Source organism: Plectropomus leopardus, chromosome 19 (assembly GCF_008729295.1).
Source record: "Plectropomus leopardus isolate mb chromosome 19, YSFRI_Pleo_2.0, whole genome shotgun sequence".
Classification (NCBI taxonomy): domain Eukaryota; kingdom Metazoa; phylum Chordata; class Actinopteri; order Perciformes; family Serranidae; genus Plectropomus; species Plectropomus leopardus.
Window position 1 is genome coordinate 1,451,484 of NC_056481.1, and position 21,988 is coordinate 1,473,471.

At 37.6% G+C, this 21,988-nt stretch overlaps 2 protein-coding genes across 3 annotated transcripts; both read right to left on the reverse strand.

The window, feature by feature from the left end:
• Positions 1–5,005: 5,005 nt before the first annotated feature.
• LOC121958374 (transmembrane protein 100-like) lies at positions 5,006–8,231 on the reverse strand. 2 transcript variants are annotated; one of them, XM_042507266.1, is made up of 2 exons: positions 8,146–8,231; positions 5,006–5,572 (listed from the first exon to the last, which is right to left on the reverse strand). In XM_042507266.1, exon 2 carries the CDS (start codon positions 5,527–5,529, stop codon positions 5,056–5,058), a length of 474 nt encoding a protein of 157 aa, XP_042363200.1. In that variant the 5' UTR covers positions 5,530–5,572; positions 8,146–8,231; the 3' UTR covers positions 5,006–5,055. The 2 variants fall into 2 exon arrangements, with proteins under 2 accessions (XP_042363200.1, XP_042363201.1); XM_042507267.1 differs by lacking the exon at positions 8,146–8,231 and adding an exon at positions 8,030–8,053.
• An 8,097-nt stretch (positions 8,232–16,328) lies between these two features.
• On the reverse strand, positions 16,329–20,969 carry LOC121958973 (TATA-box-binding protein-like). The gene is made up of 7 exons (XM_042508158.1): positions 20,922–20,969; positions 19,538–19,821; positions 18,963–19,050; positions 18,396–18,487; positions 18,150–18,308; positions 17,269–17,363; positions 16,329–16,498 (listed from the first exon to the last, which is right to left on the reverse strand). Exons 1-7 carry the CDS (start codon positions 20,967–20,969, stop codon positions 16,422–16,424), a joined length of 843 nt encoding a protein of 280 aa, XP_042364092.1. The 3' UTR covers positions 16,329–16,421.
• Between the last annotated feature and the right edge of the window lie 1,019 nt (positions 20,970–21,988).

A 21,988-nucleotide genomic window follows, 5' to 3' on the forward strand; every position in this document is an offset into this window, starting at 1 on the left:
CAGAAACACAAAGACTCGCTGATCCAAATTATTTACCTCCAACAAACAGTCAGCACCTCAAACTGGGCAAACTGGAAATGAGTCTGATCCCAGCAGCTGCTGGCAATGGTTGCATTTATCTCAACAATGATCGTTTGGATCGCTGGGAAATTTAACACAAATATCCACGTTTACCAGAAAATAAATCCCACTAACTCTGATGTTGTAATGTTTGAGATCAGCCTCAGCCTCAGCAACACTTATAGAAGTCTCTGCTGGTCTCAGTCTCAGTCTCAGTCTCAGCAGAGTCCAGATTTTTAATTGAGGCGGGAAATCAGAGGACAATAGTTTATACGTACATATATGTGTGTGTGTGTGTGTGTGTGTGTGTGTGTGTTGAGGATGAATTGAATTTTTTGTTCTCCTGCCCTTTGTATATCGACCTGAGAAATTTGAACAATAAAGTGCACGACATTTAAATAAACAAATCAATAAATCACTCAATATAACTATCAATATAACTCTGTATGTATGTTTATATATATGTTTTATTATCTTGTATTTATTTTATCATGTGTCTGTCTTTCAAATTTGGACATTACTACAGGCCTACATTTTCTCAAAAACACATTTTTGTCCCCTGTTTTCATTTGCTGACACCCCCCCACCTTCCAAAAATTTGGGTCAGTCCATACGTCACATGATCAACAGCAGGAAGTAGCATCGTCTGAGCCTCCTGAAGTCAATGTGAAGACCAAAAGTAAGATCTCACTCTGTTTTCTGTATTTTTCATCGTGTTGCAACATTGTGTCATTTGTTGTTTTAAAGCTAATCTTTGTAAAAACACTGGAAGGTACTTGGTGTTTTTATGTCGTGAGAATATGTTTGATTGGTTTGGTAATGCTTTGTAAAAAGTCCTGGTCCTCTCTTTCAGTTAAGACACGTCGAAAAATTAAGATTGAACATAACATGTCATTATTAATCAATCATTTTAGGGTTAAAATAAGAGTTCTCTTTCTTTCTTCAAACTGGGAACTGTGGAAACACAAAGTGATTAAACACCAGAAGCACGATAAAACCAACAGATAAAAGATAACAAATCAATCAATAAATATACTATTAATCATAACTAAAAAAGATAAATAAGTAAATGAAATACTCTCAATTTTTGATAAATGTAAAATTAAAATAAATGAATAAAATATAATAACAAAATGAAAACATAACAAACTCTACATAAAAATGTTAAAAATAATAAAATGATATAACATCTAGTCAAACAGAGTAACATTTATAAATGAATAGTCAATAACTAAATAAATATAAGCAGGTAAAATTCAATTAAAAGCCAAACTTAGATATATTTCTGATAATATATTTCTTTTTGTGCTTAAGCTGAAACTTGCAAAATGTCAAGAACAATATTTTACAATACAATGTAAAATTTGACTATTTTATTTTACTCAAATAAATCTTGGAATCCAATTACCTTGAAAAGGGAAAGTCAATATGACTAATAAAAATACATTCTGCTTTACTTTATAGCTAACTGTTAAATTTACTTAAAATTGAGCAATATTTACTTAATTTTTTGAAGTTGTTGCAATTTAAAAATGACACGTGGAATGACCTTGTTCTTTCTAAGTTTCGGCAGTTTTAGTAAACCAAGTTAGTTAGTTAGACTTAACTGGATCATCACAAAGAGGATTTAGCCGATAATAAAGTTAGGAGATCTGCAAGTTTTGGTTTAAGAAAATAGAAATATGACTGAAAAGTTTGTAACCAGCAGAGTGCAGATATATAAAGCAAAGTAAACCTGCTTCACTGAAGTTGCTAAAACGATGAAAGATTGATTTAATTAAAGCTTTAATTTTTAAGTTGAGACAACTTCACAAAAGTTTTAAGTAAACTCAACAATTAGATGTAAAGTAAACACAAATTAAGAATTATAGTTATGTCAACTTCAGATTTGACAGTCTGCAGGATCGAGACTGAGGTGATGCAGCGCTGCATCCCGTCTCTCCCCCTCTCTCTTTCCACTCTGTCTGCGCCTCCTCCTCCTCCTCCTCCTCCTCCTCCTCCCACATTCCCAGGATGCTGCACTCCGGTGGAGATAAAGTTAGCACTGCAGAAGTGACAACGCGTTGTAACCGTTACCCGTCAACACAACCTCCTCCTCCCAATGACCAAACCTCCGCCCCCTCTCCTCCTCCTCCTCCTCCTCCTCCTCCTCGTATTATTATCTGGTCGTGTGTCTGCGGGACGCTAGGCAACATAAACAAAACTAAATATATCAACCCGAGCCGCTCGTATACTTTCCAGCCTGTCCTCAAGCTGCTCTTAACACTGAACCGTCACCGAGGACAGAGACCATCACTTTTTCTTGTGCTGTGTTCACTTTTCACAAGTATTTCAACCTCTGAAACCCTGATTTCATGTGAAAACTTGGCAAGAAATGTCCCATAAATTAAAAAAAAATAAAATAGATGGCAAGGAAATGACCTGAAAATTAGCTGGGGGAGAAAATGTCCAGAAAAATATTCCTATAATTTTATAATTCAAAAAAATAATGTTACAGAGAAAAATAAATATATTAATAATAATAATAATAATAATAATTTTTATTTAATTTATTTTTTTTCTTATTTTATGTGTTTTTGTTTTCTGTTCTTTTCTTCTTTTTCATGATTTGTTTTTTTTTTTGTTTTTTGAGTTGAGTTGGTTTTTTTTGTTGAGTTTTTTAGCACGTTCTCGTGAATGCGATATCTCAAGAAAGTGTGAGTGTCCCATCTTTTTTTAAGAGATCAAGCCAGTCTGCTCATGTGTTAAAGGGTTAAAAAAAGGACCCTCATGTTGGCACTTGAATCTTGAGTTTAATACAATATGTTTCACTCATTTGTCAGCAGAGAATAAATAAGACTGAAAAAAAGGAAAGTTACAGGTTATAACCATCAGTTTAACAGCTTGATAAAGTGGAATATATGACGTTTGGTTATTTCTCATCACTGTGGATCATAGTGCACGAGTTTTTAAACATACAAAGTGGCATGCATATCAGAGATTTAACCCGTTTGTGAGCTCAGCATTCACAACGCTACTCAACGCGATGTTTTTTTTTTTTTTTTTTAGTGCGTCTTTATCCTCTTCTAGACAAAACCAGAACAAGAGCTGGCATTTCTGCAAATCATGGAAATCTTACATTTCTGCATTATTTTGTAGCAGCCAAACTTTTCCTTAAAACATAATTGATAAGATAAATTAGTAGGATGCAAATGTAATTTGGAGGAGACGGGTCTCGAAAGTGGTTGTTGGAACATTGTGCCGTTAAATAAATGATCATTAGGAGACATCGTCCCTGAACGTCTGCTGCATATTTTGTGTCGCTCCAGATTACGAGATATTTCCCCGACTGGTGGAACTAGATTAGATCTCAGAGGACCAATAACAGTGAGGAGATTCATCCACTTGGGAGCATGAAATGTCATCTTAATCTATCAGCAGCAAGTTTTAGGGATCCTTTTGCATCAGCTGTTTACAGCTCGAGATGTCGTCACCGTGATGTCAGCAAAAGCAGCACGGCCCTTAAGGCCACGTTCACACTGCAGGCAAATCCGACTGAAGACAGACCGTCCGCGCTGTCACTTGGAAGAGATCAGATTGGATTTGTTGCGTCCATACATCACTCAAAAAAACTACTAATGACGATGCACGGGTTGCTGTGGTGACGACGTAGGCGTCAGTACGTGTGCTGGTGACGCGGATTACCAACACGGAAGTATGAGCAGCGGAAAAATGGAGATACAACATCTCGCTATCCAAATACTTGTCAAGTCGCGGCGCTGACCTCCTCCGCCAAAATAAAATTAAATAAATGTATTATTTTATTTTATTTCATTTTATAATATAAATAATTTTATTTTGGTGGAGGAGTTTTGTTTTTAGATAAAACAAAATAAAAAATGTATAATTTTATTTTATTTTATTTTTATAAATTTAAATGTTCTATTTTTAAAATGTTGTTATGAAACGTACAAATGCAATGTATCAGTGGTTTGCAGAGATGCTGACTTTTTTTTGGCGACTGACTGAGAAACATTAAATGTCTGCAGATGCAGAAGCGAAATGTTATATCCAACAAAAAGAGGAATTAGAGTAACGTATGAACCGCTGAGGCTACATTTCGAGTTAATCAGAGAAGAAGAAACAGGAAGAGAAACATCAATAACAGAGTACCATGTTAAAGTCTTTCGTAGCTTATTAGCAGCTTTTCAGCAGAGAAACTGTACATCATCGATGAGCTCTGAGGGCCACAGCTGACCTTTTATTTCATCAAATAACCTGCAGACGAATCGATTCGTTGAGTCTGTAAAATGTCCGAAGAATCGATTATTAACCCTTTAAAATCCAGATCGATGTCACTTTTCTTGTCCTGCATTCAGGTGCCTTTCAAGAGTATTTCGACCTTTAGATTTTTCTGATTTCTTTGGAAAACAAGACTGAAAACGCAACTTCGCCAAGAAATGTCCCACGAACTGCAAGAAATTCTTAGATTTAGAAAATTATATTAAAAACAGAAAACTATATTTGTAATTATCATACTTGTATATTTAAAATGATCTCACAAAATGATAATTATGATTATTTTCAGGGACTCATGCCATTTCTTTTTGCTATTTTTCATGTAATTTTCTTGTGTGTTTGTTTGGTTTTTTTTACTAATTTCTTGCAGATTTTGGGCTCATTTCCTTTGTTAGTTGCTTGTTGCCTTCTTCTCATATATTTGAAAGAAATTGAGCAAATTTGCTCAAGTTTCAGACTCGTGTCAGAGTTCGGCTTCCGGTCTGGAGTTTAAAGCCTGCAGGTCCAAATGTGTCCAAACACTCGTCCTTCGCTCTGACCATCGTCTCGTCCTTTAAGGCGTCGTTTGCAGAGTTTTCTCGCCTGCAGTGTGAAGGCGAGACGCACTTTACGAAAATGCAAAGTCCACCAGTTTATGTCCCAGTTTTAAACTTTGTCGGTGAGGTGCGTTTTATGTTCACAGCCTGAACCACCAACGTAACTTAAACTCCACGCCGCTCAGGCCACGCAGTAACCGTGGCTCGCCATGAGGGCGGTCTGACTCTCCCTCCGCTTGTCCCTCTTCTTCCTCAGTCGGATCCTCCAGCAGACGGCGCTGGATCCCAGCAGGCCCAGTCCAGCAGACAGCAGCACCAGCCCCAGCACCGAGATGGTGGACCCGTGCGAGTTGAAGGTGTACGCCACCGCCGTGACCACGACTCCGGCGATGAGTACGACAACGCCAAACGGCACCATGCAGCGGTAGCAGGACATTTCAGCGCCACCTGTGGCCGCCGTCAGCTGGATCTCGTTGACGTGCGGGACGTGTGTCGTCACGACGACGACGCCGCGGTCCTTCCTGGCCTTCTCCCGGCTCAGCTTCTCGGCAGAGATGGATGTCGGCATCCTCACGGCGCCTCTGGGGATCCTGCCGGCTTTGCTGTGGAGGTCGTCCGGCATGGCGATCTTACTGGCGAGGAAGAGGTGGGCCATCTTTACACTGATGTCAGCAGTCAGCCAATCACAGAACAGCTAGCTGAAAAAGGAAAATTGAAGAGGTGTTAAAGAATCTCTCCTGTATCGACCTCAGTGGCTGAAAATGACATAAACAGCTACAACAAATATTAACCCTTTAACACCGGGAGCAACATCAGTTTACGCGTTCATTCAGACTCCGTTCACGAGCATTTAAACCTCTGAAACCCGAGAAAAACACCGAAAAAATCTGCAACTTGGCATGAAAAAAAAGACTAATGTCCAGAAACTCTTTTCTTTTTCTTTCTTTTTTCTTCCTTTTCTTTCTTTCGTTCTTATTAAATTTGGGTAGTTTTCTCCTAACTTGTAACTTATACTCGTGTTCTTGAAAGAAATTAAGCCAATTTGCTCATTTAATTTGAAGCATGCGTTGACAAAGCTCTCCTCCCTCTGACTCCTCATCATCCTCAGTGACGACGATCGTGACTCCTGATGTGTTTCATGATGTTCAGCTGCTGCTAACGACACTTTAATGTGAAACAGACGGAGGAAGCATTTAGATTTCATTAACAGCAGATCAGAAAACAGGGAGGGTCTCGCTAAACATGATCAGAGAGACATAAATCAGGGACAGTTAGAAATAATCGCCTGATGGAGGTCAGGAGGTCCATCATCTGCTGCAGTTTGGAAGTTACATCATCATCAAATAAGTGGAGTAATTAGTACTATTTTTTTTTAGTTTATTTTTCTTTCTTTTACCTGATTTATGTATTTATTTATTTATTTTGCTATTTTGTTTTACTTTTTACTCATTTCTTACAAATTTTGGGGTATTTTTTTTTCTTTTTTTGCCCTTAGCCTTCTTATGTTTTTTTTTTTTTAAACAAATCAAGCCAGAGTGACAGGGTTAGATAAAATTGTCAAGACATTTTGGCAAGATTTTGTAAAGTTATGTTTCTAAACATGTTAAATCATGTCCAACCGCCCGCTCCGACTGGAGCAGTTTTACAAACTGTCATTGTGTGCGAACAATATGCACAGAGGTGGTTATTAATAGCGCCCATACCACCGACTCATCACATGTACCTGTAAGCCAGGCATCACCAACTGGCGGACCACGGTCCAGATCCGGACCAAAACTTCGTCCCATCCGGACCCGTGGCCAAGTTGTAATAAAATGTAAGAATGAGAACAATATTTTTTAAGGAGTAGTGCTGGGCAATTAATCGAAAAATAATTGAAACCGACATTCAGAACCTCTAACCGATGTAACCTTGCCCATTTTGGGTATTTCAGTTATTTAAAAATTCCCTTAACCCTTTCCCCACCGGGGCAGCCAACTCCCACGCATCTGCCACGCGTCTCACGCTTTTGGGCTGTCTCACGCTCTCACAACAAAAAAAAAAAAACACCAAAACACAGCGAGGGCAGAAGTGTTGAACATTGATGTAAAAAAGTGAACAACTTTGACTGTAGAACAGCTGAGTGTTTGACAGCCACAGCATCTCATCATCACAGATCAAACAGCTGATGGTCCGACAGCAGCGCAGTGAGACAGACAAACAGAGCGCAGCTTCTCCTCAAAGCACCAAAGTGTCTGAAACAGACACATCTGCAGAGGTGAAAGTGACTTCTTTAGACTCTACAGACGACTTTGTGTTAGTTTCAGCTTTAATCAGACTTTGGATGAATTATTTAGAAACAGCAGGACGCATCGCTCCGTGTCTCATCCGGCCGCTCGCGCTGAGCTCTCATTATTATTTCCAGGGGCAGATGTAATGTTTTGGGGGCCCGGGGCCACAAGCACATGAGCTTATTTTCAGCCTTTCTCTAACTGTGAATGTCGGCAGGCTGTTGGCAGCTATAGGAGAAGTAGGCCGACTCAAAAGTTTTTAATTCCTGAGTAAAATGATTAATAGCACAGAAGTTTGACAGAAGCTGAAGTCAGAGTCCTGCAGTCAGGAGAGGTTGGCCTATTATCAGCACAATGTGCTTCAATTTACCTGAAGTTTGTTTCAGATGGAGCTTTTCATTTTATATAATGCTGGAAAGTTTAATAAATAATAATAAATCATATGTTTATTACACTCCAACACACCATGGTCACATGACACTGCGTCAGTGAACTATGAGGGCAAAAAACAAACCATAGTGATAAAGAGAATAATTTAAAAAAATATCAAATAACTCTACATTTATAATCATATCTTTATATTAGGTGACAGAAAAATTATAGATTCATTATAATTTATATATATTATTTATATTTAATGTTATGATTTTTTCTTGTCATTTTCTTTTTTTGCTAATATCAGGTCATTTTCTTCTAACTTTTTACTTCTTTCTTTTCCAATTTTTGGGTCAGTTGTTGTTAAGAGCCTCATCGCCCTCTTTCTTTGAAAGAAATCAGGCCAGTTTGTTAAGGTTTTAAAGGGTTAAATGGAGTCATTAGTTGATGTCAGAGCACTCTGAGAAGCATTTTTAAAGTGAGAAAAGATTTTACCTCGATGCCTTTTACCTCTGAGATCTGAAGAGATGTGACTCACACACACTCACACACTCACACACTCTTAAGTTTTGATGATGCAAACACCTTCTTCTTCTCCTCTAGCGCTGTAAACGTAAAGCTCTTACTGTTGCCGTGTGCAGCTCTCCATGCTCTGTGTGTCTTCAGTCGCTCTGTGCAGACGCTCCACAGGTCGTCCGTCTGCGCTCGCCGCTCTGCATCGTCCTGACTGCAGGAATAAATGGGGGAATATGGCTATCAATAGAAAAAACGGGGGGCCTGCCCTCCCCCACGCCTCCCTCCTCCCTCCCCCCACTCTGTTCCACCTCCTACTGGACCGACAAGAAAAGTTTTAACTCTTTCCTCCCTTCAGCTGGTGCCAACACACACTCATGCTCCTTAAAATAAACCCCAGACTCTCGTTAAATTATCCTTTAAAAATTATTATTTTATTGATGGAGGAGGAAAACACCTTAATTTGCCTTTTTTTGTTGAGACCACCTTAAACAGCTGCTTCTTCTTTGGCAGTTTGCTTTTTAATAGAAAATTGAGGATGATTTACCATAAATACAAACATCCTGAGGATTATTTAGGCTTAATCATGATTTAAGAAGCCTTATTTGTGTTATGTTATTTGAAGATGAGAATGGCCCTGCTGAAAATGGAAAAGTCTTTCCTTTGCATTGTAAAAAAAAAAGCATTTCGATACCTAAAATTTTTAAAACAAACAAATATAAAAAGAAAGAAGTGCTTTAAAAGTTATAATAATTCTTTAAGCTAATTTTAAATAAACAATTCAGATAATTATAGATAATGTTTTCACTAGAAATTTTCCCCCAAATTTACTAATTTTTTTTTCTTTTTTTTTTTTTTTTTTTTTTTTTACAAATTGTGAATTGTGCAGAACATTTATTACCAATTTTCCATAGTTTTGGAAAAAAAAATAAAAATCAGAATTGTGTAAGGAAGCATAAGAGAAGAGATGCTGCTCTGGGTTTCAAAGGGTTAAAATTTAAGAGTTTAAACTTTATAAACAGGAGGCTGATACCGATTTTTATTCGTGGTACTAGAGACTCTTTTCTACCAAACTCATGCTTCATAAAAAGAAATAAAAAGCGTGCTGAAATGAAAATCCTCTGAAAGCATCGACACAGTAAATCTGCGACTTTACATCTGAACGCGCTCTGATTTCTCCTCCCAGGATCCTCCGGGGGAAAGCCTCCGCCCTGCAGACCTGCAACATCTGGGAGGAATCAGCTGAGAGGAGCAGCTGAGGTTTATTTATCATCCTGATCCTCGTCGTCCTCTGAAGACTCCAAACAGCTCGGCTCTCGCGTCCTCGGTGGTCCCAGAGAGGACAGTTTGGGCCCGGAGAGAGAAGATGTTCCTGCAGGTGATGGTGACGCTTATTCCTCCGTCTGTGCGTTAAAGAGTCCAGAGTCTGAGGTCACGTTTGAAACTTTTACTTCGTAAACCTTAAAGTTATAAGAAAATCAGAAAAAATATATTCACAGTGTGAATTTGTGGCAATTAATCAAGGAAAGAATAAATTCATTTTTCGTCACAAAATCAAAGAAGAAATCAAATTAAACATTTCAGAACAACAACAACCAGTAAGATCAGAAAACACTCATCTGACTCATTTAACCCTTTGAAACCTGAGCGAATTTGCTTGATTTCTCTCAAAAACACAGGGCAAGGGCAACGAGCAACTAACAAGAAATTGCCCAAAAATTAGCAAGAAATTAGTATAAACTTACAAAAAATAACTGAAAATAATAATATTTTAAAAAGTTAGTTTAATTTTAGTGCATAATTTTACATTTATTATTGAGAGGATTCTACATATATCTGTCTGGACATTTTTCACCTCATTTTTGAATAATATTTAATAATAATCCCCATTTCTTGCCAAGTTGCTAATTATGTTTTTCCCCTTCGTTTGTGAAGGAAATAAAAGCAATTTTCTGCTAGTGAAAGGCGTGTGAGCGCGGCGCAAGAAAACTGACGTCGCTCCGGGTGTTAAAGGGTTAAAACGGTGAAAAAGCTCAGGATGGCGGCTCTGCGGCAGGTTATTTGTGAAATGGTGGATAAAAGCTGCTGATCTGAGGTGTGATCGCTCAGCTGCAGGTGCTTCTGGTGACAGCTGACCTTCTTCCCTCCAAACTCTCACAGCAGCTGCAACCTAAATAACAGACTCCGAAAGTTCTGCTGACTTCATCACTTCGTGCTCAAGTTTTTCTCCAAATGAGCCTCAGTGAGAAAAGCTTCTCTCGGTCTGAAGTTTCTGTGCCGGCTGCTTCGATCGGGGAGCAGTCACAGATGTTGGCAGTAAGATTTATTCTTCAGGCGGATGTTGAACTTTTCTATGTTTTAACCCAAAGCTTTCTGATAAACAACATCAGTTTTGTGCCTTTTTATGCACTTTGGCAGTGATACTCAATTTACGGCCAAATCTGGCCCCCCAGGATGCTGGGTGGCCCCCCAAAACCATTCTCTAATTCACAGTAAAAATAAAGTGATTCACACTGTGAATTGTTTTTGTCCTTTTAGTCTCCATAAGGTGCCAGAGACATAAAACAGCATCAAAACGGAGCTTTTTTTTAATTAAAAAACGAGCCAGAGGAGGATCCCCCACACCCCTGACAGAGGACACAGATAAGACACTAATGTCCTAAAATCACAGAAATGTCTAGAATGTGAGAAACTTTCTAAATCCTAAAAATGTCCTAAGATCCTAAGAACGTCCTATCTCCTATAAATGTCCTAAACTCGAAGAAATGTCCTTAAAACTGCGAAATGTTCTAAAATCCTTGAAATGACCTTTAATCCAAGAAATGTCTTTTTTTTTTATCCTAAAAATGTCCTAAAATTCCAAAAATGTCCTAAAATCCCAGAAACGTCCTAAAATCCCAGAAATGTTTTTTTTTAATCCTAGAAATGTCAGGAAATCCAAGAAATAACCTAAAATCTGAAAATGTCCTTTAATCCTAGAAACATTAATGGCCAAGTTGACTCTCACCGCTCAGAGTGAGAGTTTTTGGGGGCTAAAGATGCCTGTTTGGCGTTAGCGGGGCAGGTGGAGTATTTTGGGAACATTGTTCCTGCAGATTTGAAGGTTTTTCCAAACACACGCAGGTGTGAACGTCCTGCCGAGTCTGTTTGAGCACGACGCTGAAAATCAGAAGGTGAAGACACAAAGATCAGATTTATGTTGTTAATGTGATTTAAATCTCCTCCTCTGAGTCCAGCTGAGCACATCTGGCCTTATTTTCAAACTGAGCGGACTTTTGCTTTCGCAGATGATCCTCTGAGGGGTCGGCGAGGGTCAGCGGGGCCCCGGTGAGTCATTTGATCCACGTCGAGGGGTCACAGCAGCAGGGCCTGGGAGAGAAGCTGCAACCCCAAAAACACTGGGAGCTGCTGAGAGATGCAGATGTATAAAGTGAGTCATTTCATATCTTTTAACCCTTTGAAAACTTTTCTCATGTTCCTTTCAGAGGCCTTTTACAAGTATTTGAATCTTTGAACCCTGAGCAAATTAGAGCAATTGATAATTTTTTCAAAATATGGGGAAAAGGCTGTGAGCAACTTAGCAAGAAATATTCCATAAATTGCAAGAAATAAGTGGAAAAAATATTTTTAAAAGTTTAGAGAAAAAAAAAAATATTTATGATAATCAGTTATATTTGAAATTAGGCTGGTTAATTATTATAGTTTTTCAGCACCAGGTCATATCCTTATTTAACATTTTTCTAAATTTATTTATTTATAGCTTATAATAACAATAATAAACTTTATTTATAGAGTACTTTTCATACATGGAATGCAGCTCAAAGTGCTTCACAATTTAAAAAAAAAATCAATTTAAGATTTTTCTAACTAATTTTCAGGTAATGCTTTTGGGACTTTAAAAAAATTTTTTTTTAAAAAAAATCAATTTTTGGGTCAAGAATTTTATTTGTCATCATGAACAGAAATTCAGTGAAACTGCACACCCCTCGCAGTGCACAACACACAGAAGGAAATAAATAAATAAAATAGATTTAAAAGTAAAGACAAAGCACCGATGATTAAATGGGCACACTGATAGTTAATATTAATCATTCATATCATTTCTTCTTTTGTTGCTCATTTCCATGTTTTTCAGAGAAATCAAGCCAACGTGCACAAAGGGTTAATATGTTTGTGTAGCCTCACGTTTAATTTTCCTCCCTCACTTTCAGGGGCCTCTTGAGTGACACTGATTTTACTCTCCTGCTGTATTATGGTGTTATGGTATTATTTCCCTGAAGGACGTCTTCCGATGTTTCAGAGTGCAAAAATGAGACGTTTGATGAGCGCGCGGAGATCGATCCTCCTTCCCGCGCGAGGCCGCGGGATGAGTGCTAAATCACTTCCTTCCCGGATCCGTTTCTGGGTTGTGGATGATGTGAGTGATTTGCTTTGGATGCGGCTCTCTGGAGACTTCCTCCGCGCTCCCTCTCCGCAGCTTATGCTTTCAGCGCGTGCATGTGAAGTGGTGAGAGGTGAGCGGCTCACTGGAGCGCGCAGGACGGTGTTTGCGCTTTTTTCCCGCCCTCCTCCTTCCTGTGAATACAGGTGTGTTCACACCTCTGCGCTGTCGTCTCTCCATTTTCTTTGGCTCCGACCAAAGTGGAAAAGTTGACTTTGCAGTTTTGTAGCTTCGCAGGGCGGAGAAAGAAAAAAGTGTGAGTAAAAGTGCGCCGTCACAGCAGCAGCAGCCTCCGAGGCCTCAGCGGAGCAAAAACAAGCGGGACCAAAAATGTAAAAGCCAGAAAGGTGAAAAAAGAAAATCAGCTTTAGCTTTAAGGTTAAGTGGCGCTTTTCTTGACTTTTCTGCTTTCCTCTCTGCAGCTTTAACGCTGAGCGTTTTCTTCTCAAAGGCATCAGAGGAAGAAGGCAATGAGCAAAAAAATGACCAAAACATCAGCGAGAAATTTACAGAAAGTCACAGGAAAGTAAGCAACAAAAAAATGAAAGAAAACAAACACTAAAATGATCTTAAGAAAGTGTGGAAAAACATACAAAATTCTTCATCTTGTAGAATAACTCTTAATATATAATGATTCAATTCATAAATGAAGCTTTCTGCACACTTTTTCCTATTTTTTTATGTTATATTCCTTCTGCCTCAGCTAATTTTCTCATCACCTTTTTTCCCCAAAACAAACCAAACCATTTTTTTTTACATTTCAGAAGTTCAGACGCTTATGAAACACTGAAGAAAGACGTTTCGTGTTACGAATTAATATTTCTCAGATGCTATTTTGGCCTATCAGAGACTTTCAGTAGCACCTGCTAACTTTTTTCTCTGATACTTTCAAACAAACAGACCAGCTGATTAAAACCAGTAAAACATTGAAGAAAACAGTTTTACATCCAAAAAATGTGAAACTCTGTAAAAAAAGTGTTTTCCAAACACCTAGTTTCTAACTACGGTGGCCGACACAAAAATGCAAATTTATTTGTTTATTTGATAAATTGGATCCCCATTAGTTGCTACAACTATTCCTCCTGAGATCTATACATAAAAATACATTAATAACATACAAACACATAAACATTACCCAAAACCAAAACCCATATTCACACCGAGCACAGCCGAGATTACCCGTTACCCACCCAAACCCAAATCCAGTGCTTTATAGTCCAAGTGCAACTAGTCATAAAATAAAATTGTCAGCCACTCTAGTTAGGAACTAGGGTATTATTATTATTATTACTATTATTATTACTATTATTATTATTATTATTATTATTATTATTATATTATCAACACAACTTTTAAGAAATAAAAAAATAAAACCAAATAAATAAAACCCTTCTTTAAAAACAAAAGCAAACATGAGCCAAAGTTACGAGGCAGCAGCAGCAGAAAGAGGGAAAACAGCGGAGGGGATGTGACAGATGAATACAGGATGTGTTAGTGTCAGCATGACTATCGTTTGGTATTATTAGGATCAGAGGAAGCCGAGGATGTTATTAGAGGGAGAAAGATAAGAGCCAAATAGAGAGAGGGAGCGACAGGATGTGAAACACTGAAACAGATGAAATCAAACAGGAGAGCAGGTCACAGGTGCTGTGTGGAAGGTCAGCGCAGCGATTATGTAAAAAGAAACTCGGCAAATAAACTTTAAAATGCACAAAAAAGAGAAGGGTCAGTGTACTTTTTGGTTTTTGAATTTTCCTTTCAGTAAAAAAAAGAAAAAAACAGAATATAAAGGCCATTTAATTTTCTTTGTCTACTATCAAAAAAAAAAGTTTAATGCTTGGCTGACCTATATATAATAAAGTCAAAAGCAAAAAATAAATAAATAACAATAAGTTAGGTCTTCACTCTTCACTTCTTTATTGAGCAATGTTTTTTTTTATTTATTTGTTTGTTTATTTTTACCCATGACAACTTCAGTTTTCAGAAAATATTTTCTTGCTTTTTTATTTTATTTTTTTATGGGAATGAAAGAAAGTTGACATGTAGTTTCTGTATATTCCTTGATGACCCCAAGAATAAATAATGTCTAATTTTTCATTTTTGGATTTTGAAGTGAAAATCAAATACCTACCTATTTATTATTTATTATTTTTCTATTTCTGAAAAGAAAATTCAAAAACCAAAAAGTTCATTGACCAAGAAGGAGGAGAAAGTGTCAGTGAGAGGTCGATAAAGCGAGGAGGAGCATTAGGTTTGGACAGGAGAGGAAGCGTTCCCATAATTCACCGTTTTCATGTCGGATTGATCATGTCAGCCGCAGGATTACCTCACTTCCTGCTGCTCAGTGTCAACACTGCAGAAAGCCCTGGAGAGCAGACAGGAAGGGCTTCCAGTTCAGAGGTCAGCGGGTCACAGAAAACACTCTCACTAGAAACACGAAACGAGATGTTTCAGAAACCTTCTGAAAACGTCCTGCAGCTCCGAGCCAAAACGTGTCTCTCCAGCTTTCAGGCTGAAGTTCAGAAATCTGCAACACGACTTCTGCGTCGATCCAAAACTGATCCACGACTCAAACGTGAGCCGATTCAAATTTCTGCAACAAAACTCAAGTGCAAAGGTCAGCGCAGAGAATGCGATAAAACTGCCGTTCGGACAAACGATGTGCTGCGAGTGAAGCAACCCAACCGCCAGAAAAACTGCAAACAGCAGAATCTTACCTGTGCACGTTATTATATAGCAGATATGTTCACGTTTCTTTACATTCAACTTATGATTAACGCTGGTGACAAAAACCACGTTAAAATGTTTAGGAAAAGATCGTGTTTGAGCAAAAGTACCCCCTTTTTTGGCACTATCTTTGCAATTTCTTTGGTAAAGAAAATGACCACTTTCGTAGATCTGTCGGCAGGAAATGCAGCAGTTTCTCGGTAAAGAAACAGTCACTTTTTTTGACACTAACTCTGCTGGAAACTCAGAAATGTCTCAGTAAAAACAAATTTAAATTTTTATTGGATTTATGTAGCATTATTACAAAGTTATCCTTTAAAAAAGAGACGAAATGTCCAGAGAACTATATTTATAATTATATTAATCTCATATTTAAAATTAAGTCACAGAAAAATAGTATAATAAAATACAGTCATTTTCTAAAGTCTTTTTTTCTTATTTTCAGGTAATTTTCTTGTAACATTTTTACCAATTTTTCTGCAAATTTTTGGGCCATGTCTTGTTCAGTTGCTCCCCGTGTTTGTGACAGAAAAAGCAGTTAATAGTTGAATTTTACATGAACCAGCCTGCAACCATCCTGACATCTGGTGGTGCTGAAGGGAACTGGACGCTGTTTATGACCTCATTTACAGAGCTCAATGTGGCCACTAATGAGCCATCCTCCGCTGTGTGCTTTTTCAGGTTCATTTGCTCAGGTTTTAAAGGGTTAAAGGACCTGATGTTTTCAATTTGACTGCCGTGCAATTTAATAACAATAGCGGATAAATTATGATTATCTCTGCAACTTAAGGGATTTTCAAAAACCCTCAAGGATTCAGGGGGGATTTATTGTTACACGCAGCAGACACTAAAAAATTCATAAATGCACAACGATAAAAAAAATAATAATTAAGAAAAAGCTCATATACACATTAGGAAAATCTGTAAAATCTGCATAATTTTAGTAAAACTGTTTGTGAATGTGTGTGAGACTTTTGAATTTATTAAGGCTTTAAATATAAGTACTCCTTTATAAGTTTTCTCTTGATTTTCACCTCTCAAATGACACAAAAATGCACTCAAATGTGCAAGAATACGTGCTGCATTCAGGCTGAGTTTTCTGCTCAGTGATATGAAGGTTGGTGCATGTTGACTCATCGTTAAAACACTGAATCTAAAACAGAGTTTATTTTGTAAAAATGAGTTTTTAAATGAAGAGTTGCTGTCAGAGTCGGTCTCCTCTCAGCTCCTCCTGAAGCGCTGAAGGATCGGCCAGATGGTGTCAACCGCTTTGTAGATTTTAGCTTCGTCTTTAGTTCCTGGAATTCAACACAAAATCCCAAATGTAAAACTTTATGAACTTTCCAAAACTTTCCATGTTAGGGCACCGTTCAGGAGCAGGGTCCAGATCTGCCCTCAGTCAGCAGTTCAAGAGTCACACATGAGATAAATTACCACAATTTTATGTCTCAAAATAAATATAAAATGTTGGCTTAGAACACAAATAAATAAAAAACGATATTGAAAGAATGAACAGAAACTGCACTAGACACTTCCTAAAATTATCCTTAAATTAAATCCTAAAAAATGTCCTTAAATCCTAAAAAATGTCCTTAAATCCAAGAATCGTCCTAAAATCCTAGATACGATATAAAGTCCTAAAATCTTCAAAATGTGCTAAAATACTATAAATGTCCTAAAAATCCTAAAAACAGGCAAAAATCCTAGAAAAAATCCATAAATCCGAGAAATGTCCTAAAATCCTCAAGATGTGCTAAAATCCTAGAAACTTCCTGAAATAAAAATAAAACTTCCTTAAATCCTACAAATGTCCTAAAATTCTAGAAATACGAAAAACACGTTGGCTTAAACATAAATAAACAAAACATACTGTAAGAATAAATAGAAAAAGCCCTTCAAAATAAAAACTCTCTGCCAAAAATGTACTGGACTTCAAAATAATATACTGACAGGAATAAACAGATTCTCTGAGTGTGTCTACACACACACACACACACACACACACACACACACACACACACACTCACACACACACACACACACACACACACACTCTCAGGTCAGTTACCGGTCAGCGAGATCTTCCCACTCTGAGCGATGACGACGGTGATGTCGGGGATTCCTCTGAAGAAGACGCCAGCAGGAAACATCTCTGGTTCATAACTGTGAAGAGTTGAAATCACACAGAAGCCGCCGGAGCACCAGCATGTGAGCGAAAACAGCGAAAACAAAACTCAAGCTTCAGGTTCGCTGATTTCAAACTGGACTAAACACAACAGGAGAACATTTCTTCCTTTAAAGAGAATAAATACTGCAGTGATGCTCAACTCACAGCCTGAGACCCAAATCTGGCCCCTGACAGGCTGCCGTCTGGCCCCCAAGCTTTTTCTGATTCACAGTAAAAATAAAAAGATTCACAATAACAATTGTTTTTTGTACTTTTAGTCTCTATAAGCTGTCAAAGAGCACAAAACAGCATGTCCTAAAATCCTAAAAACAAACTAAAATCCAAAAAATGTCCTGAAACTGCAGAAATGTCAGAAAATTCTAGAAATGTCCAAAAATCTGAGAAACGCCCTGAAATCCTACAAACCTCCTAAAACTTAGCAATGTCCATAAATCCAATAAATGTCCCAAAACCCTACAAGTGTCCTAAAAATCCTAGAAATGTCCTAAAATTCTAGATATGTCCTAACATCTCAGAAATGTCCTAAAACCTTTGAAACATCCTAAAATCTTAGAAACGTCCTAACATTTTAGAGACAGGTGTGGGGCTGCTGGGACTGGCCCCTGGCCTCCTGTCATTTTGCAAAAGTGGCCCCCACTCAAAAAATGGCCCCTCAAAAAACATTGGACCTCTTGACTGTAGGACATGTGCAGGACTCATCGAGAGGACCGGCTCCATTCACACTGAAGCCTCTGGGGGACATGTGTCCTCTGTGTCCTGACCTGCAGGACTGATGGGAGGCCAGCTCCATCAGATTGACGGGGAAGGTCTCACAATAGGCGAAGATGTTGTGGATCTTAAAGTTCAGGAAGCGGACGGGGAAGCCCAGTTTCTGCACCTTGCGGGCGAACTTCCTGGCCGCCTGCCGGGACTGCTGCGCACTGCAGAAACACACGGAGGGAGCGTCACGGCGGACACCGTCTGACTGTTATCAGAGACAAATTGAGGACACGGACAGGCAGTCGGACCTGGTGGCTCCTGTGCAGACCAGCTTTCCAGAGCTGTAGATCAGCGCGGTGGTTCGCGGCTCACGGATCCTCATGATGAGCGGATTAAATTTCTGAAACAGGAGACAGAACAGGCTGCTTCACACAGAGCCGTAGACCTCACTTTGGACCAAGTCCACACAGTTTAAATTGTCCTCTGAAGGCCCAGAAACGCCAAACCCACATCAGAAAACCCGCTGCAATCAGAGCCAGCTGCTGCAAGTGGAGGATCCCCGACAGAGGACCCAGCTAACCCCCGAATGTCCTAAAATCATACAAATGTCCCCAAATTATAGATGCATCCCAAAATATGAGAAATGTCCTAAAATGTGAGAAATGTCCTATAATCCTAGAAACGTCCCAAAAATCCTAGACATCCTAAAATCCTGGAAATGAAAGGTTTTAAAATATGAGAAATGTCCTCAAATCCTGGAAACATCCTAAAATCTGAGAAACCATCTAAAATCCTAACTGTCCTAAAATATGAGAAACACCCAAAAACTGCAGCTGACCTCCAACACGCACACTGGTGTTTACAGGTGAGTCTACCTTGGGTTTGTACTCCACGTTCCACAAATTATTTGCGATGAAGTCCAGGTCCAGACCGCATCCCAGACTCACTGTAGAGAGGATGTTCCTGCACACAATTCATTTGTTATTAATCACTAAAATCTTTCAAGAAACAAATCCCTGAAATGTTGTTTTTTTTTTAAATCTCTGAAATCTTTTAAAAATCCCCCCCAAAATGAAATAAAAACAAATCACCAAAAACTAAAAAAAAAGAAAAATCAAAAATCTTTAAAGAAAAAAAATTACAGAACCATTTGTATTTGGATGCCCCTCCTATAAGCCCGCAAAAAAAAGAAATCCCTCCACAGTGTCTAAAAAATAATGAATAATAAAATAAAAATAATAATTAGTAATAATAACAAAACCCTGGATCTGAGCATCTGTACGTGTCTAGTTTGATTCCTCCACTTTTAACAAAAAATACAGACTTTTTTTATTATAGTCAATAAATTCCTGTTTCTAATTATAACAACAAATATTTTTAACATCACCATTCATAATTTAAGTTTAAAAAATTGCTGCAGAATACTTGAGACTGTTTTGTGGTGGTTTACCGAATCTTTGGGATGATTTTCGGTTGTTCCGTTTTAGGCGTCACCGGGACCGAGGGACGAACCGGCTCCTGCTCTGATGACCCACCTGGCCGCTCGTCCGCCTCTGTGGGATTCTGGGAGCTGTAGTTCAGACAGGTGGGCCGTTGTGGCGGCACAGTTCTGCTCTGAACGTCTGCTGTTTGTGTGGTTTCGGTGCACATCAACTGTTTTTGGGTCTGTGTCAGCGGGAGGAGCTCGTCTGGCAGTAATCTGATGAATTCCTCCTCCTCCGTCTTCAGGGAGTCCTGCAGCGAGAGACCACGAGTGAGTTACACAAACTGAGATCTGCATTGTTCCTATATGCTCAACAAATCTCATCAAACAACCTAAACCAGGGAAGAGAGGAAATGTGCATGCATCCAAAGTGACAAAGTGTGGATTAATCCGCTGCTGAAAATAGTCCCCATCAAATGCCTTATTTCCTCCTGTAATATTTGCTAAAAACTGTAGTGTGCAGCTGTTTAATTAAATAAGCCTCTTTAATATACTGAGCCTCTATATTATAATATATATATAATATATATATATATATATATATATATACATACTGACAATAACATAAAATAGATAATAATAAACAAAAAGAAATAAGCTACTTAGTATGTACTATGTGGAAAATAATTCACTTTTTGTGTTTTTTTGTTTTTTTTCCATCTAAAGACATAGTGGCATCATGACAGAAACCTGGCATTTAAAGGGTTAAAATGCTGAGAATTAATGAATGTTTGATATTTATGATTAGAACTGATGTTGGTTTAAAAAATAACTAAATGAAAGTAGGAAATAATATTAATGTATAATATTTTATAAAGCTTGATTTTTAAAAATAAATACACAGAGCGATATGAGTGTGTGTAATATTAAAGTGGGTCCTAAAGGGTTAAACCTGCTGCTGCCATTTGTTTATTGATATTTCAGGCACACTTCATATTATTGTCAATTATGCTTAGTTATTAGTCACTGTTTAATCTCATCGTTCTCTGTGGTTTTACAGTTTTTTTAATCTTGTCTTAATGTTTTAAATTTTCATTTTATGTTTTTATTTTTATTTTTGGCATAATTGTGTCGCTTTCCTTCAAACCAGCCATGGTGAGACTTTTTAATACTTGTTTTTTTTACAGACATTGTTGCTTTTGCCATAAAAAGCTGGTATTTTAAGCCAAAATGTGATCTTTTCCTGACCATAACCAAGTGTTTTTGAGCCTAACCACATATTAACTACAGCGTTGTTGAAATGCAAAGTTAAAACATCCTCCACATAATTATGTACAAAAACAACATATCAGTGATTTGCAGAAATCTCACCAGTCGTGTTGCATTGCACATGGGATTTGTTTGTACTCACATTTGGGATGAACTTGTCAGAGTACGGCCCCAAAACTGACTTGTCCATGACTTCAAAACCTTCCAGGAGTTTCCAGGGACCTAGTTTTGGTCTTTATATACTAATATCAACTTAATTAAGTACCACAGAAATAGACTGAATGCTTACATTCAAACAGTCAGGTCATGGGAACACTGTTGCCAGGTAAAAAAAAAGGTGACAAGGACAAACATTATCTTGTTTATTTTTTTTAAAAAATTTGATTTTTTTGCATTTTTGAAAAGCAAAACAAGAGCAGACAATTATTAAATTATAATTTAATTATATTAAATTATTTTTCTAATTAAAAAAAGTTTCCAATAAATTCCACGTCTATTCTGGTTTATTCTGAAATTGTATCCCACTGTGTCTGATGTTACATCAGCTGGATTTGTTTTAGTAAAGGAAACATGGTGTTTTATTATTTTGTCAATTTTTTTGTATTCATAAATCTAAATTCTTAATTTAAAAAATGAAATTTTGAGAGCTGTCTATATCAGACAATATACATTTTATCAATTTCTGAATTTACAAACAAACAAGCTGTAAAAAAAACAAAAAACAAATATAAGCTTTACAAAATATTTGCCTTTTTTTATTTGTTTGTTTTAATTACAGATTGTAATCACTCTGGCATGTTTTAATTACAGATTAATGTATTTATGTTTTGGAAATGGTTTGTGCCATGTTTGGAGAACTGACTCCTGACTGGATACTGACATCTGGTGGTGGAAAATTGAGCATGTGAACAATATTTGGGTCATGAAAATAATAATAAATCCCATCATCATAATGAAAAAACACCAGAAAATAAGAAATATCACTGAGGCAGACTGCTGTAGAACTACACTAATATTCAGATGAGATGAACCCCCTCCTTGAAAAAATTAGACTTTTTTACCCTTTGAATCTGGGAAAATTGGCTTGATTTATTTCATTATTTTATTTCAAACATGGGAATAAAAAGGTAATGAGCAATTAGGAAGAAATTACCCTGCAGTTAGCATTAACTAGAAAAGAATACAAGACAATTTCCTAAAAATAAATAA